Genomic DNA, 18,439 nt, shown 5'->3' on the forward strand with positions numbered 1-18,439 from the left:
TTTATTCAAAATATGGTCATAAATTATATTGGATTGGTGTTCTCTGTTTTTGAAATTTGTTTGGTCTCTCTTTGCCTATCATGTACCTTTGCAGAATTGTTGTGGCTTAGCCTCAGAAAAGCCTCTGTTAAAATATATGATTTTAGTATCCTGCTGCAGTTTTTTTAAAAAGTACAACACAAGAAACCTGGTGTAGCTTTCACTTACTCAGATACATTACAGGGATAGGGCCTCATTTGGAAGTGAACTTTGTAATCGCACTATGGGAATATCTTCAATAAATAACTTCTAAAGCATTCATTTCCCATGCTCAGTGAAGAATGGACACAATCATAAAAGTTGAATGCTTGCCTAGAATTTTAATTTTGATCCGGTGTTGGTTGGAAGCCTGCTTTGTAACCACAAAGCATGTCAGTGTGAAACAAAGAAAGCTTCTTATTAGATGCTTCTCAAGATATATTTTCTTTCTTTTTTGTTTCCATACTTCTATAATCCTATCTGTACTTAGGGTACATCTCCTATAAAAATTCAAGTCAAGAAATCATTTACCTGTGAAAAAGACATTGGTTTTATTTTTGTCAAGAGATACACCGAAGCCTCATAAGTTCTGTTTATTAAAAAGGGAGGGAAGGAAGAGGTGTTCACTGAGAGCTACTTGATGCTAGGCAGTGTGCCAGGCATTTTCACGTAAGTTGAGCATATTATCACAACCATCTTGTGAGATTGATATGGGCATTATTAACATTTTACATATAAGGCTCAGAGATGGTAAGTGACCTGCCTGAAATCATTCATGCATAGCTAAAACATGGTGGAACTGAGATTTTAATTTAAGTCTTTCAAGTCAGTGCTCTTTCCATTCTACCACAGTTTGTGTACTATAACTATTAGTCTATCAGTCTTCTTTGTTTTTAAAAAAATATTTCAAAATGATAAAGCTGTAAATTTTTATAAATGAAGATTCTCTAACTATACTGTCTTTTACCATCCATGATTTCTGTTTGCTCAGTATCTTTCTTAAAAGGTCTGTAGAGCTGGGGCTCCTGGGTGGCTCAGTCAGTTAAGTGTCTGACTTTGGCCTAGATCATGATCTCACTATTCCTGAGTTCGAGACCCACATCGGGTTCTGTGCTGACAGCTCAGAGCCTGGAGCCTGTTTCAGACTCTGTGTCTCCTTCGCTCTCTACCCCTCCCCCACACTGTGTTTGTCTCTCTCTCAAAAATAAACATTAAAAAAAGGTGGGGGGGGGGGCTGAAGAGCTATGTGGTCTCTAAAATATCAACTTTTTTCTAATATATATTAGACAGTCTATAAGGATATAATTATATGACTTGAAAATAAATAGAGCAAAAGATATTTTCCCATGGCATTTTCGATGAAGTCCTTGAAGAAAGTAGGGTTGGAAACAATATTTAAAAAATTTTTTTGAATGTTTATTTATTTTTGAGAGGGAGAGAAAGAGCATGAGCAGGGGAGGGGCAGAGAGAGAGGGAGACACAGAATCCGAAGCAAGCTCCAAGCTGTCAGCACAGAGCCCAACGCGGGGCTCAAACTCTCGAGCTGTGAGATTATGACCTGAGCCGAAGTCGGACGCTCAACCAACTGAGCCACCCAGGTGCCCCATGGAAACACTATTTTACATTCCTATATTATTTGTGCTAAGTTTATGAATCTCTCACTCATATCAGTAAAACCAAATTCATAGATTTCTGATGTGTTTTAGGAATTTATACAACTTAGCAAATTTGTCTTTAACTCTTTATCTACTTTGGGCAGTTATGAATAAAACTATAAATATTCATCTTCAGACTTTTGTGTGGACAGAAGTTTTCAATTCCTTTGGGTAAATAGAAAGGAGTGTGATTGCTGGATCATATGGTCAGAATATATTTGGTTTTATTAAAAAAAAGAAAAAGAAAAAAAAGAAAACCACCAAACTGTCTTCGAAAGTGACTTATACCATTTTGCCTTCCCACTGGCAATGAAAGAGAGTTCCTGTTGATACACATTCTCGCTAGCATTTGGTGTTGTCAATGGTCTAGATTTGGGCATTCTATTAGATGTGTGATGGTGTCTTTTGTTGTTTTAATATTCATCTCCCTGATGATCTATGAAGTAGAGCATCTTTTCGTATGCTTATTTTCCATCTGCATATCTTCTTTAGTGAAGGGTCTGTAAAGTCTTTGGCTCATTTTTTAATTGGGTTGTTTTCTTACTGTTGAGTTTTAAGAGTTTCTTTGTATATTTTGGATAACAGTCCTTCATCAAATGTGTCTTTTGCAAATATTTTCTCCTAGTTTATGGCTTTTTTTTCCTAATTCCCTTGATATTGTCTTTCACAGAGCTGAAGTTTTTAATTTTAATAATTTTTTCATGGATCATATCTGTAGTGTTGGATCTAAAAAGGCGTCACCATACCCAAGATCATCTAGGTTTTCTCTTATGTTCTTTTCTAGGTCTTATAGTTGTGTGTTTTACATTAAGTCTATAGTCTCAGTCTTGAGTTCATTTTTGTGAAGGGGATAAGGTCTGTATGTAGATTCATTTTTTTTACATGTGAATGTCTAGTTTTTCCAGCATCATTTGTTAAAGAGACTGTCCTTTGCTCCATTGTATTCCCTTTGCTCCTTTGTCAAAGGTTTTTGACTGTATTCATGAGGGTCTATTTCTGGGCTATCTGTTGTGTTCCATTGACCTTTTTGTCCATTCTTTCACCAATACCATGCTGTCTTGATTACTGTAGCTTCATAGTAAGTCTTAAAGTATGGCAGTGTCAGTTCCCCCAACTTTGTTCTTCTCCTTTGCTATTGTAGAAGCTATTCTGTCTCTTTTGCCTCTTCACATAAACTTGAGAATCAGTTTGCCAATAGCCATGAAATAACTTCCTGGATTTTTTACTAGGATTGCATCAAATCTATAAATCAAGTTAAGAAATGACATCTTGACAATATTGAGTCTTCCTGTCCATGAACACAGAATATCTCTCCACTTATTTAGTTCTTTGATTTTGTTCATCTCAGTTATATAGTTTTCCTATTTATATCTTGTATATATTTTGTTAGATTTATACCTAAGTGTGCCATTTTTGGTATGCTACTGTAAATGCTATTGCGCTTTTAATTTTAAATTCCACTCGTTAATTGTTGGTGTACAGAAATGTAATATAATTGATTTTTGCATATTAACCTTATATCCTGCAACCTTGCTGTAATCACTTACTCATTCCAAGAGTTTTTATGTGAATTCTTTCAGATTTTCTACATAGACAATCCTGCCATCTGTGAACAAAGATCGTTCTTTTTTCCTAATCTATAATACTTATATGTCCTTTTCGTGCCTTATTGTACTAGAAGGAACTTCCAGTATGTTGAAAAATAGTGGTGAAAGAGGACATCCTTGACTTCTACCTGATCTTAGTGGGAAAGTTTCAAGTTTCTCACTCTAGGTTTTTTGTAGATGTTTATCAAGTTGAGGACATTTCTCTCTGTTCCTAGTTTACTGAGAGTTTTTATCATGAATGGGTTTGGATTTTGTCAAGTACTTTTGATGCATCTATTCATATGATCATTTGATTTTTCTTTTCTAATTTGTTGATGTGATGGATTACATTAATTGAGTTTTAAATGTTAAATGAGCCTTATATACTTGGGATAAATCTCAGTTAGTATAGTATATAATTCTTCTTATGCATCGTGGATTATATTTACTAATAATTTGTTGAAGATTTTTGTGTCTTTATTCATGAGAGATAGTGATCTGTAGTTTCTTTTGCATGTGATCTCTTTTTCTGGTTTTGATATTAGGGCAATGCTGGCCCCATAGATTGAGTTAGGAAATATCTCTTCTGCTTCTGCCCTCTGAAAGACATTGTACAGAATTGGCATAATTTCTTCCTTAAATATTTGCTAGAAATCAGTGACTCCACATAGGCCTGATGATTTCTTTTTTGGAGGTTATTAATTATTGTTTAAGTTTCTTTAACAGATATAGGGCTATTCAGACCTTCTGTTTTTTCTTGTATGAATTTTGTCTGATTGTCTTTCAATTTATTGGTCCATTTCCTTGAAATGGTCATCAAATGTGTGGACATGGAGGTGTTCATAATATTCCTTTATTATCCCTTTAATTTCCATAAGATCTGTAGTGATGTCCCCTCTCTCATTTCTGATACTAGTAGTTTGATTCTCCCCCCACACCCCGCCTTTTTTTCTTTTTTAGTTAGCCTGGCTAGAGGCTTTATTGATTTTTGCTCTAATTATTATTATTTCTTTTCTTCTATTTCATTTGGATGGTGATAATATTTCCAGACAGTCTTTGACAAGGTTTTATTTGAGAGATTAATTTAAAAGTTATTCAAGAATGTGGTGAGTGACTTTTGTTAATAGAGGAAACATCTACACTATAAACAAAGGGGAAGAAAGATGGACAGACCTTTGGAAATAGAAGTGAAAACAGTGGAACGATCTAAGGATTATTGCTTAAATCAACACTTACTAATTTTGATTGTATGGACAACTAACACAGAAACTTTCAAGTACATAGCTAAAAGAGAAGCACTTCAGGGGTGCCTGGGTGGCTCAGTCAGTTAAATGTTCAACTTCAGCTCAGGTCATGATCTCACAGTTTGTGGGTTCAAGCCCTGCATCAGGCTCTTTGCTATCAGTACAGAACCTGCTTCGGATCCCTCTCTTTCTGCCCCTCCCCAGCTCTCTCTCACTATTTCTCTCAAAAATAAATAAAACATTTAAAGAAAAGAGAAGCACTTCAGGCAATAAAATGACCAGCTGATGGTTTAGGCAAATTGCCTCTCATATTGATCGAAACTTTTTCCAATATATTTGCTCTGAACAATGTACTCTAGATGGGGTGAGGCCGCTAGATCATTCAGCCTATATTTGTCATTTTTTATTTTTAGCGTTCCCTTCTAGTGCTATGACTGTCATGATTGCTGACTCCTAGAATGTTTCTTTTGTTTAAATTAACCTTTTCTTGTTTCTCTATACATATATTGACAAGCTGAGAAAGAACATAGATAAACTTTTAATATTCAAAAATCCAAAGTGCATTCCATATTTAAAAAGTCCATGTCCCTCATATTCCACTCTATAATTCATGTCTATGATGACAATTAGTTCTATAACACAAGAACAGGAGTGTTATTTGGGTTTCTTACATCCTAGTTCCCTGCCATTTACATGAGGTTGGAGTCAGTTTCCTAGATAACTTGATAGTCAAGTCCAAATGTACAATTCTAACTTTTCTCTGGAAATGAAGCTCCACTACTCCTCCTTGATTTCTTTCCCATTGTTTAACAGGGCTGTGGTGATTTACACAATTGGTTTACTCTTTAGAAGATTCTTTGCCTTCTTTCAAGATAACCTTGGTCTCATAAAAGCCAATTTTATTAAAGTGATTATTAGTAGTATAATCATGACATTGATGCAATAAGAATTAACAAGGGTGATTATTTAGTAACATGTACCCATAAATGTCAGGAAATTTTTGAAAGAGAATGTGAATAAACAGAGAACTAAAGATTTTAATTTGTGCAAGTCTGTTTATGGAAGAATAATGCAGGCCATTTTTATATAATAAAAGGGGACTAAAATATCATTACAAGTTTTCCTAAAGCGGTTAGTATGCAGGACATTATAAGGAATTGTTCAAATACAAAACAGACAAATCCTATCTTTATATCATTTTATTTCAGTTGCTGTCACAGCATAAAGAAAAAAACACAGCATAAAGAAAGATCATTTTGAATCACACTTTGAAGTATTAGACCACTTTAAAGTAAGATGAAAACTGAGTAGTCTGTCTGAATCTGTAAAACCATAAGCAATACAGATAAGATTCTACAACTAGCCTGTTAACTTGAAATGCTTGGTTTATTTTTCATAATGTAATGTTATTTTTATAATATAATTTTATAATATAAAATTTTTATAATAACATAATGTAATGTTATTTACATGAACAACTGTTGCTAAGCTAAATATATCAAAATAGTATCAGTCTGCTTTTTAAAAATGTTTTTTAATGTTTATTTTTGAGAAAGAGAGAGAGAGAGCGTGAGCAGGGGAGGGAGAGATAGAGGGACACACAGAAACCAAAGCAGGCTCCAGGCTCTGAGGTGTCAGCACAGAGCCTGACACAGGCCTCGAACTCATGAACCACGAGATCATGATCTGAGCCAAAGTCAGATGCTCAACTGACTGAGCTACCCAGGTGCCCCTAAATGTTTTTTTAATGTTTGTTTATTTTTGAGATATATATAGAGAGAGACAGAACATGAGTGAGGGAGGAGCAGAGAGATGGAGACAGAATCTGAAGCAGGTTCCAGGCTCTGAGCTGTCAGCACAGAGCCCAACTTGGGACTCTTGTACAGAATTGGCTCACAAGCCATGAGATCATGACCTGAGCAAGGTCATATATTAACCAACTGAGCCACGCAGGCACCCCTCAAAATACTATCAGTCTCCTAATAACCCCACCTAATCCTGCTTAGCCACTTTTAACTCTTCTGGTATTTATCTCCGTATTTCTGAATAAATGAATAGACTACCATCTCTTGATTTACTCATTTTAGTATTACTTATTCACTTGCTATTTATTGTAGATGCGGAGTCCATCTCTTGACACTTCTTCCACTCTTCCATCTTCCCAGTATTCTCTTATCATAATTTTATATCATATTTTTAAAGTCAGTAAGAGCTACTTTTATTATAAAGACTATGTAAATATTGTTCATTGCTTAGCAAAGTGATAAAATGTGATTTTATTTTCCTGTGATTGTTTGTCCTAATGTTAATCACTGCCACATTTTTTAATTTGCTCAGGTTTAAAAAAAAAACTCTACTTCTTTTGTCTTTCTCTCCACCCCACGCCCAAGTCCCACCAATGACTCTACTTAATGCCAACAATTTAATTTTTCACACTCTGCAACTTACAAAATAGTGTTTTTTTCCCCCTCACTCAAAACGATTTTTCCTACATTCTTCTTTCTTCCTTCTCCACAATGGACTAGTAGTTCTCTGAACCTGCTGCCACTGGACACAAAAGAGTCAGATGAGAGGAGACTGATTTTTGAGGTCAATGTAAAGTTAGAGAATTTATAGGGTATCAAGGAACTAATTTGTTTCTATGAATATAAATTAGAAAGGTTGCCAGTATCTTTATCCTACCATTTCAAATGTCAAGTATTTGAGTTCCTGTGTAGAACTATATTCATATAGAAAAATGTTATAATAGGATTTATGATATATATCTAACAGAGTTTACTTGGGTGTTTTTATAGTTTGTTATAAAACAGTATAATATGTTGGATTTTTTGTTACATACTGTGAGTGAGTGTATACCCTATGGAGTGGTGGTGGAATTTTTTTTTTTTTGGTGGTTTTATTACTATTTTAGCATGGAAATAATTTGCTTTGGAGTTATTCTTCATTTTGGGAATTGGTTTTTAGCCATTGGTGAAAAATTCTTATAAGGCATACTTGACCAATCTAAGGACTGCTAGGAATAATTAGAACTAAGAACTTAAGAGTAAAGAAGAGGGGAAGAAACTTTGAGTGGTGGTGCAGTACCAGAGATTTGTTGGAGCATAACATTAGACAAGATGAGGGAAATGGAGGCAAAGTACACCCCAAGAACACAGGTGAGTGGAGGTGAGGTTTGAAAGCAGGAACTGAGACCAATATGGGAGAGGATGTTGGTGTTCTGGTCTATCTTGATGTAGGCATGAATGGGAAAGCCCATATCAGAGGTTACATATTTCCGTATTAAAAAAGGAGGTTGGAATTTTGTGTGATGTGCATGTGTTGATTTTCCATCAGTGTTGCTATGCTGAGTATTTGTTTCTCTTTAGAGGCACCTGGATCTACCACTTGTAACCAGGCAATAAACACAGGCACCAATAAAATATGGATTCAAGCAGAGCCTTAAATGGACAAGAGGGCCTGTGAGGAAATACCCTGAATTTCTTAAAATCTAGAGCTGGAAAAGATATTAAGTATTTTATTGCCTATCCTCTCCAAGAAAGGACTTCTTAGGTAGATTGCGCTACCACACCTGTCTCAATTTTACTTATTCCTTGTAGATATTAAAAATAGCATAATTGTATCCTGATAAACAAGCTTATGCTTAGAAACGCATCATAGTTGCTTCAGGGTACATGCTGAACATCAAGAAAACCATAAAAATTTTAATTTTCTAGCCATGCTTATGTTTATCTCATACAGATTTCTTGAACAGAAATCCAGTGAATGTATTAAGTTTTCCTAAGGCTCTCTTAAACTGCCTGTCCGGGTCGTGTTCAGCAGTACTCAGTACTCAGACAGCAGTACTGTCAGGGCTTACCATATATCAGATACACTGGCTACAGACTGAAAGAAGTATGAAAAATAAGTACACTGTGATGCTTGCCCTGTAAGATTTTATAATCTGGTTGAGAAATAAAACATAAGTAAATGGGGTTCCTGAGTGGCTCAGTTGGTTAAGCATCTGACTTTAGCTCAGGTCATGATCTCACAGTTCATGGGTTCAAGCCCCGCGTTGGTCTCTGTGCTGACGGCTCAGAGCCTGGAGCCTGTTTTGGATACTGTGTCTCCCTCTCTCTCTGCCACTCCCCTGCTCGCACTCTGTCTCTCTCTGACTCAAAAATAAATAAACATTAAAAAAAAAGTAAGAAAAAACATAAGTAAATGAATTTATAACAAAGAAAACAATAAATGAAAAGTATTAAACATGCTCCATGGAAAATTAGTATTATAGGAGTGATCCAAAATAGGAGGAGAAGACTTTAGACCATGTGCTGAGAGATCTAGCTTCATGGGAAGTTGGAATTGAATAGGCAGAGAAGAATGACCTGTTTATTGACTCAGCAAATACTGAAACTTTTCTATGTATCAAACACTATAATGGATATTAGAGTGACAGCATAAATAAAAGAGATTAAGTTTCTGCTCTCATGTTCTAGTGCTCATATATTTCATGAAGAAGATAGACAGTAATAAATAATTGGAGCTAGGGGCACCTGAGTGGCTCAGTCGGTTAAGTGTCTGACTTCGGTTCGGGTCATGATCTCGCTGTTTGTGAGTTCGAGCCCCGCATGGGGATCTGTGCTGACAGCTCAGCACCTGGAGCCTGCTTCCAATTCTGTGTCTCCCTCTCTTTCTGCCCCTCCCCCATTCTCACTCTGTCTCTCTCTCTGTCTCTGTCTCTCTCTCTCTCTCTCTCTCTCTTCCCCCCCCCCCCCGGAAAAAAAAACATTAAAAAATAATTGGAGGTAGATCAAGACATATAGTCGTTTTTAGTTACACATGGGCGCGCGCGCGCGCGCACACACACACACACACACACACACACACACACACACACCTAGTTGCTTACATCAAATATGTTCCCTTTCCATCAGCCCAAAGTTAGTCATGTTAGCTGCAAAGGAGGCTGAGAAATATAATCTATAATCTTTCTTTTTTTTTTCCTCTTAAAGTTTATTTATTTTGAGAAAGAGAGCATGAGCAGGGGAGGGGCAGAAAGAGGGAGAGAGAGTATGCCAAGCAGGCTCTGCACTGTCAGCACAGAGCCCGATGTGGGGCTCAAACTCACGAACCGTGTGACCATGACCTGAGCTGAAACCAAGAGTCAGCCACTTAACTGAGCCCCCCAGGCGCCCGTGAGAAATGTACTCTTTCTAATACATGGCCATGTGCCATACTTAAAATTATTTTACTATGAAAGAAGGGGATGGTGAATATTGGAATTCAACTGACAGCCTTGGCCACAGAGACTTCAGGGTTACTGGTAGCCAGAGCTAGAATATTCCTTAGAAGTTTTGGCTCTCTTCAATATTTTCAACATACCATCAACTAAAGCCTAAAGTTGACATACCATATAATATGGCAGAAATACTATTGGCTTGCCAATTGCACAGTGCTGCTATAGGGACCCTGTCTTTGCCCAGTGTTTCTAACCCTCTTCATCTGACAATAGAACTTCCTTTCTTTTGACTAAACAACATTCTCCTGTGTGGTTTTGCTGGGGATGCCCTTTAGAGGGTAGACATGAGACACAGGCCTGGCCACTAATTGTACTCCATCCCCCCTATCATTTATTGGCCCAGATAATGGGCACACTTCTCAGGCCAGGGCAGTGTTTTATATGAATACACTGAGAAGAATAAACTCTCTTCCCTGTGGATCACTACGTCCAGATGTTATCATACTGGAGCTTTCTTTGACCATGCTCCTCTCTTCTTTACCACCATCACGTGAAGAAAACGTCTCTTTTTTTAAAAAGAAAGAAAGGAGTTGAACTCACAGAAATAAGGGAAACTGAAAGATGGAGAGAAAAAAAATCTTTGACATCCTTTGACTCCTTTGACACAGTTCTAGCCAATGAGATATAAAGAGAAGTGTTCAATAGATTTCTAGGAAAGTCTTTACCTTCTTGCTTTTCCACCTTCCTGGAATAGTGACAACGGAAGTGACCAGCGACTTGTGACCGTGAGGCAAAACATGATGACAGAGACGAGGACCAAAAGCACACACTAAGGATACCAAAATGGAGGATAAAATGATCCTGAGATGCAAGTGACATCATGGAGCCACTGTAACTGGCACTGGACTTTAAGTTATATGAGGAAAATAGGCATAAGTTAAGCCAGTAATTTTTGGCTTTTTATTACATAAGGCCAGACAAAATCTTCACTGATACAGACAGTGTTAAAATATTCTAAGATATAGATGGTAAAACCCAGGGAAAGTGCTGATCACACAATACAATTTGAGGCATAACAAGTTCTTAAGTTGATAAATGGATTCCTTAACTCATAGGAATTCCTCTATCTGTTCACAGAGATGGAAAAGAGAGGTATATACCATCAAAAGAGCTAGAAGGTATTGTGACTGATTGTATGTTTGATGGAGACAGGTTGGGTACATACTGTGGAGGGCCTTGAATACTGGGCTAAAATGTTTTAAGGAAGCAGTAGAGAGGAGTTGAAGTTAGCTGAACTGGTGAATAACTTAAACAGGTGTCCTTCTGAACTCAGACCCATTTTAGACTGAACTTCTCAGTTTTCCTCACACACTGTTAGTTAAAATGGTAATATTACAGTTATCTTTTTCTTTGTTCTAATTCAATACAGTATATTGTATTCTAATATAGTATCCGATTATTTCAGTCAGGATTTGAAATAGCTGTAGCATATAATATCACCCATTGTTTCCAGGGGCTACAATTATTCTTAAAAAAAAGAAAAGAACACAATGCACACTCTTTTAAAATTGACTAAACAGAAGAATGAGAAGGCTGAGATTGCCCTGGGTGATGTTCATCTGGCTGCAGTAATTACGCTGTTATTCCTGGCTAGCAAGTAACTATCTTATTAAGCCCACTTACAGAAGTAGTGTATGTAAGGAGTAACACATGCTCATTTTCAAATCAGTGTTTTAGAGTAAATAAAAATTTTATAGCAAAATAAAAACCACATTTTTAGGGGCAAAGAATAGAACCGCATTGCGGGGCATCTGAAGGTGGGGTTCTTTGATCCACACACTACATATCCTGAAGAAGAATGTAGACAATTATAACACTAATTGAGCATTTCTTCCTTTGCCCTCTCCTTCCTCCTCCACTTAACCACTTGGCTTTAGCCACATCCTTAGCTCTCCTTTCCTTTCAGTCTCTGGTAATGACTTACTTGGTGACCCATCCAATGCATGCTTGGTACCTGTTCTTACACTCTCTTTGATAGCTAAAAAATCTGTTCCTTAAGAAAAATCTCATTTACGGGGCACCTGGGTGGCTCAGTTGGTTAAGTGTCCGACTTCGGCTCAGGTCATGAGCTCATGGTTTGTGAGTTCGAGCCCCGCCTGCAGCTCTATGCTGATAGCCCAGAGCCTGGAGCCTGTTTCAGATTCATTCATTCATTCATTCATTCTCTGTCTCTCTCTCTCTCTCTCTCTCTCTCTCTCTCTCTCTCTCTCTCTCTGCTCCTCCCCTGCTCATGCTCTGTCTCTCTCTCTCAAAAATAAAATAAACATTAAAAAAATTTAAAAAAAGAAAAATCTCATTTACAAAAAAAATTACTTTAGCCATCAGAAAATATACAGTACTTATTCTATTTATTCAGTATTTCTAAAGTAATTGTGAATAGTCCCAACTTAAGTAACGGTTCCATTTCCCCAGACTTTCTGCTATCATTTATTGTATTTGGCTTGTCTATAACTACCTAAAGAAAAAAGAACTACATAAAGCACTGTATCCAACTGTCCATGAAGCATGAGAAAGTTACATTTAAAAAAATAATGTTACTACCTTAAAGCTGGTCAGAACAGGTAAAAACCCCTGAGATAAATCTCATCTCCTTTCTCAATTAGCTCCTCTCCTCTCAGGATTGCTAGTCCTTCACATCTGTTCTATGTTAATATTTTTTCCTCTCTGTACTAAGTTATAGGTCTTTTCTCATATCTTCAATCTTATCTCTTAATAACTGCTCCTTTCTCACATTTTTGTGTAATTTCTAATGCTTTCTTTTAATACTTTAATTCTCATGACCTAGAAGAATGCTTGTGTATAAGGAGAAACACTCTAGGAAAATAGTTCATAAGTAATTCATTATTTTCTACGTAAAAATACGATAAATGAGCTAACTGTTCAAAATAACTGAGGTTCCATCATTTGCTGGGCTTTCTATATGACAGTTTGTTCTAACAAGCAAGCCTCTGGGATTTCAATTACTATTACATAAAAGAACCAACTTTTAAAAAATATTAACATCAGAGCCATGGGAATGTATATAATTCTCATCTAAGATTTCATACATTTTTAAATTGCTTATTTCTAAAACTTTGGCTCTTCATCAAAGGCTTTCTGCAGCATATGACGAAAAATCCTCTCACAGAGTATAGAGGTATATAAAATAAACACCAAAGCCTAAACCCAATAATCTTCCTTCTTTACTTTTTAAAGTTTCTTGACTTCAGCAAATGTGCTATAGATACCTTCCCACCTTTCATTCTAAAAATTGGCCCATTCAGTAATGCACATTTGGAAGACACAAAAGGACCCTGGGGAGATGGAAATATTCTGTATTGTGATTGTGGTGGTGGTTGCACAATTGTATACATTAATTAAAGCCCATCCCACTATACCTTCTTAAGGCATATATTCTATTATTTACAAATTATACACTGGTAAACCTGGCTTAAAAAAAGGTTTGGCCACTCAGCACAGCTTTGGAAGACACAAAGTCCACTGACAACAGTGATTTCCATTAATGTCGGAGTATCTGTTACTGAGGTGGCTACCCAGAATCTATAACACCAGCCAACACTTTTTGGGTACTTCCTATGTGCCAGATGGTTAAGTGTATTATATAGCCTAACTGCTTTAGTCCTAACAACGACCCCCTGAATTGAGGGCTTTGTCTCAGATTATACAGATATGTAAGCTGAGTCTCAAGAAAATCACATAATTTGCCCAAGGTTATTAGCTGATAAGTATCAAAGCCCCGATATTTGCCCCACCCCCTACTCTGAGAATGTATTGGTTGGAAGAGGTGTTAAAGGTAGTTCAGTGACCTAACTGGTCTGGATGTGGTTGTTTATAGGGAAAATTAAAATCTAAATTAACTGTTCTTAAATAAAATTATCTCTTACTGTATTGCAATGGTAAGCCATCAAAGGATCTAAAACAAGAGTATGACCTAATCACGTTCACATTTGGAATAGTGACAGATGCATTAGTTAGGGAGACCATTGGAAGCTCTAGCAGTAATCCAGATGACGAGAGCCTGAAATTCACTGATTTAAGGAAGAAGAGGAAGAAATCCAGGAATGGGCAGTCTCTGCATTTGCTTGAAAAAATGTATGTAAGGAAGAAAGCTCTGAGAAAAAAAGGTTATAGTTACTCGTTATTATCCTTTTTGAGTAAAAATATGATAAATGAGCTGATTCATCTCAGGGCATATGTTATTGGAAAGATAGTGTTCCAGATCATTCTTTCTCCAGCTATTCTAAATTGGATGACAAAGAACAAAGACTCTTATGCCACCTGTTTGCTGACAAGCAACAGTTAGTTCTAAATTCAGAGGCCACTGATTAGGATTTCCTTGCACTTTGTACCTTCTTGAACTCATGGTCAGCCTCAGTATTTCATTTGTGCCTCCAAAGAAAAATGTTGGAGTGGATTGTTGTCCTTATAAAGGATTCAAGAAATGGTTATTGTTTAGTTGTTTATTGTTTTTTTAATGTTTATTTATTTTCAGAGAGAGAGCATGAGCAGGGGAGGGTCAGAGAGAAGAGAGAGAAAATCCCAAGCAGGCTCCATACCGTCAGTACACAGCCCTATGTGGGGCTCAAACTCAGGAACCATATCATGACCTGAGCTGAAACAAAAAATTGGACATTTGAACAACTTAGCCACCTAGGCACCCCTGGTTTTATTTCTAGATAAGGAAAAAACAAAGATGTTTAAATATCAATGGGTAGGTTTCAGTTGGAAGGGAGGTTGAAATATGTTAGGATGAGAAGGAAAAATCCATAGTGTAATTCCTAAAATAATATCCTACAAGTAAAAGCAGAGGGGTTGATGTTAGGAAAAAATACACCTCTTCTAATAGAACAAAAAGGGAGAAAAAGAGCACGGTCACAGATGTAAGCAGATGCAAGTATATTCAAGAATTCAGTAGTAGGAAGTTGAGAAGGTGCCCATTTGATTATTTTTTATTCCAGAAGTAGGATATAAGACAACTGTTAAGGAATGATACAGAGCTCGGAAATCTGAGATGGAAGGCAGGTACCTATTTATTTTATTTAAACTTTAATGTTTTCCCTAATAAGTATAGATTATAATTTATAGGGATACATACAAAATAATGGTAAAATATAAAAATTGCTAAAAATTAAGACCCAACAAACAAAAACACAACATAATTTCAGGCTACAAGGCCTGAACCTCAGATTTGACTCTTAATTTCCGGCAGACAGAAGAAAGGAAGATTCAGATCCTAATAAGTTTACTTAAAAGTTTGCTGCTTTTTAAAATGTATAGATCTTTGTAAATGCACTTTTTATTTTAGAATAGTTTTTTTAATAAAAAAAAATTTTAATGTTTGTTTATTTTTGAGAGAGCACAAGAGGAGGAGGGACAGAGAGAGAGAGAGAGGCAGACATAGATTCCAAAGCAGGCTCCAGACTCTGAGTTGTCAGCACAGAGCCCGATGCGGGGGTCGAACTCATGAATCATGAGATCATGACCTGAGCTGAAGTCTGATATTCAACCAACTGAGCCACCCAGGCGCCCCCATTTTAGAATAGTTTTAGATTTATAGAAAAATTGCAAAAATAGTATAAAGGGTTCTCATATACCCTGCATCTAGTTTTCACTGTTACTAACATATTGCATTAATATGTATGGTACAATTGTCACAACTAATGAACCAGTATTGATATAATTATTAACTAAATTCTATGCTTTATTCAGATTTCCTCAGTTTTCCTAAGAAAATTTTATAATGTCCTTTTCTGTTCCAACATCCCATTAATATCATGTTACATTTATTATGTCTTCATAGGCTCCTCTAGACTATGACAGTTTCTTATATTTTCCTTGCTCTTGATGACCTTAACAGTTTTCAGGAGTACTGGTCAGGTGTTTTTGGAGTTTCATGTAATTTGGATTTGTCTGATGTTGAGGGGAGAGTATCTACATAAATCTTTTGGAATTGTACTGTACAAGAGAGTTTCCTATTCTTCTTCACTTGGGATATATGTTATAAATAGAATAAAGGTTCCTTTCACACTCAAAGATTGTAAAAATTGATAGTATCAGTTGCAACTGTATTTTATCCCTTAAATACCAAGCATCTTCTTAGTCTCTCAGAGCTCTAGTATTTTCATCTGCAAAATGAAAGATTTGGACTTTGCTAGCTGCCTTTCACCTGTTTTTCTAGTCTTTCACTGGTGTGTTTGATGACCTGAGGGAAAGCCCAAGACTGACCTCCAGTGGTAATTAGTGCTTCTCTCCAAGAAATAAATACTTGTTTGTTGACTTGAGAGGAGTTGAAATGAGATAGTTAAGAAAAAGTAACACAGCAAATCCATTTCTAATGTATTCATTTACTGGTAGTTAATAGCAAATCTCAATTTATCTATGATATGACTAGAGAAATTTCTTTCTAGAAGTGACCCCAAAATACCTTTTTTCTGCTCTGAAATTTGAGCCATTTGGGGAGAAATGAGTCTAAACTCTCTTCATTGTATATGTAACTCTAATTCTGGTTATAACCATTTCATAAATGTCTCTTTTGCTTAGGTGACTTCCTCACAGTAATTTAGTAGCGATTTTTTTGCAGTCATTAATTTTGGTACTCTTAAAATATTTTCTGACATTGACTTCTCACTTTTCTTATTTTTTCCTGAGGCTTCTCTCTCCTCACGGAACCATATTCACATAAATTCTAAGAGATTTTCCCCCCAGTAATCTCGGGAGATATTTGTGAACTTATGGAAGTTGGATGTACCCCTATCGGGGAAATTCCTATGTTGTTTTCAGCATTCTCCAGGAGTGGATCTAGGTGCCCTGAGATCTGAAATTGTTCCTTTTTACAAAGAATACAAATTACAAATATAAAATAACCAATGTTCATGGTCTTGTAAAATGTCATGCAAGCAAGAGGGCTTGAGGCTGAACTTTCTTATTAACTTTATAGTAAATATCCCTCAAGCAGTCTTGAATGAAAATTGACATGACCACTGTATTAGTTTTCTATTGTTGCCTTTCGTAGAAGCCTCCTGTATTCCATTGCTCATGGTCTCTTCCTTCCATCTTCAATGCCAATAATGGCAGGTCAAGTCCTCTCAGTTGGCATCTCTATGACCTTTTGTCATTGCATTGACACTTCATCTCTCTATAACCACAGCAAAGAACGGTTCTTAAGCTTTTAAGGACTCGTGGTTATACAGGGCCCAGATCATCTAACATAACCTCCCCATTTCAACATCTGTAACCTTAATCACTTCTACAAAGTCTCCTTTGCCATGGAAGGTAACATATTTACAGGTTCTGGGGATTGGGACATAGAAATCTTTAGAAGAACAGCTTTCTGTCTAACACACCCCATAGGGGTATGATTTTTGCCTTCTGTTCACTTGATGATAATGATCAGTGACATAGTCTTACTGACTCAGAAAGCCAGCAGTAAACTACCAAACTCAAACAAATCTAGGCATCTTGTCTAGAGTCAAAAGACACAACAAAAAGCCCAAGTGTATCTGTTGGGAGAAGATATGATACAGAGAAAAACTTTGAAATTGTTTCTTGTATATCCAATTTGAATTTGGAAATTAGTGTTATGCTATTGTAGCAATTTGTCCCTGACTTAAAATAACAATTTTTATGAGCATTATATTGTCCAAAACAAAAATGATTACTGCACTGTCTTGATTTTTTTAATAAATCTCTTTAATGTTTGTCTTAATGGAAGACAGATTCTCATATCAAATTCTATTTTCAATCTGTTGTAATACGTTGTTTTGGTTAAATATAAGGAAAAAATCCAGCCTCATATAGATACAGAGTCAGAAAAAGGAGTATTTTAATAACCTTTAAGATAATTGTGGGTATTCTTCTTTCTTTGTTTTTACAATAAAATTTGAGATATGGTAGTCTCCCTTTTTATCTACTTGACTTTATATTTTTCAACAGTTCTTTTGAGATATAATCCACATACCATACAATTAGTCCATTTTAAGTTTGCAGTTCTGTGGCCCTTAAAATATTCAGAGTTGTACAGCCGTCATCACTGTCAATTTTAGAATATTTTCATCACCCCAGAATGAAACCCTGCATCCCTTAACCATGGCCCTCCAATTCGCTCATCCTCCCAGCCCAGGCAACCACTAATCTCTTTTCTTTCTCTATGGATTTATCAATTTTAGACGTCTCATGTAAATAGAATCATATTATATGTGTTCTCTTATGACTAGCTCCTTTTACTTCACCTAATGTTGATATCATTCCTTTATGTTTTAGTCTGTATCGGTGCTTCATTTCTATTTACTCCTAAATTACATTTCAAGTGTATGGATGTTTACCACATTTTTAAGTCCATTATTCAATGGATGGACCTTTGGTGAGTTTTCAGTTTGGGGCTATTAATAATGTGCTGCTGTAAACATTCACAAGCATGTTTTGTGTGGGTATATATTTTCATTTGTCTTGAGAATACACCTTTAAGTGGAATTGCTGGATCATATTGTAACTCTGTTTAATCATGGTAAGTTCTTAAAAGATTAGCTGCACGTGGAATGTGAAACCATAACAATGGACTTTTCTTATTCTCTTACAATGGATTTCTAGTGACTCTGACCCATGCATGATTTTGTAACATCATTCATTTGGAAAATAATTGTTTACTTAGTTCTACAGATC

The 18,439-nt window shown here is 36.2% G+C and overlaps 1 protein-coding gene across 4 annotated transcripts in view; it reads left to right on the forward strand.

Moving 5' to 3' along the window:
- VPS13B (vacuolar protein sorting 13 homolog B) overlaps positions 1–18,439 on the forward strand; it is a 798,280-nt gene that overhangs the window by 521,064 nt on the left and 258,777 nt on the right. The window contains exon 34 of one of the 4 annotated variants that reach the window (XM_042972778.1): positions 7,869–8,333. The exons of the other annotated variants lie outside the window; for them this stretch is intronic. Within the exon in view, the coding sequence (XP_042828712.1) occupies positions 7,869–7,904 (36 nt within the window). The 3' untranslated portion in view covers positions 7,905–8,333. Of the gene's footprint in view, positions 1–7,868; positions 8,334–18,439 lie in introns of those variants that run through there. 4 annotated transcript variants of the gene reach the window in all.

The sequence above is a fragment of the Panthera tigris genome, chromosome F2 (assembly GCF_018350195.1).
Source record: "Panthera tigris isolate Pti1 chromosome F2, P.tigris_Pti1_mat1.1, whole genome shotgun sequence".
In the NCBI taxonomy this organism is placed as follows: domain Eukaryota; kingdom Metazoa; phylum Chordata; class Mammalia; order Carnivora; family Felidae; genus Panthera; species Panthera tigris.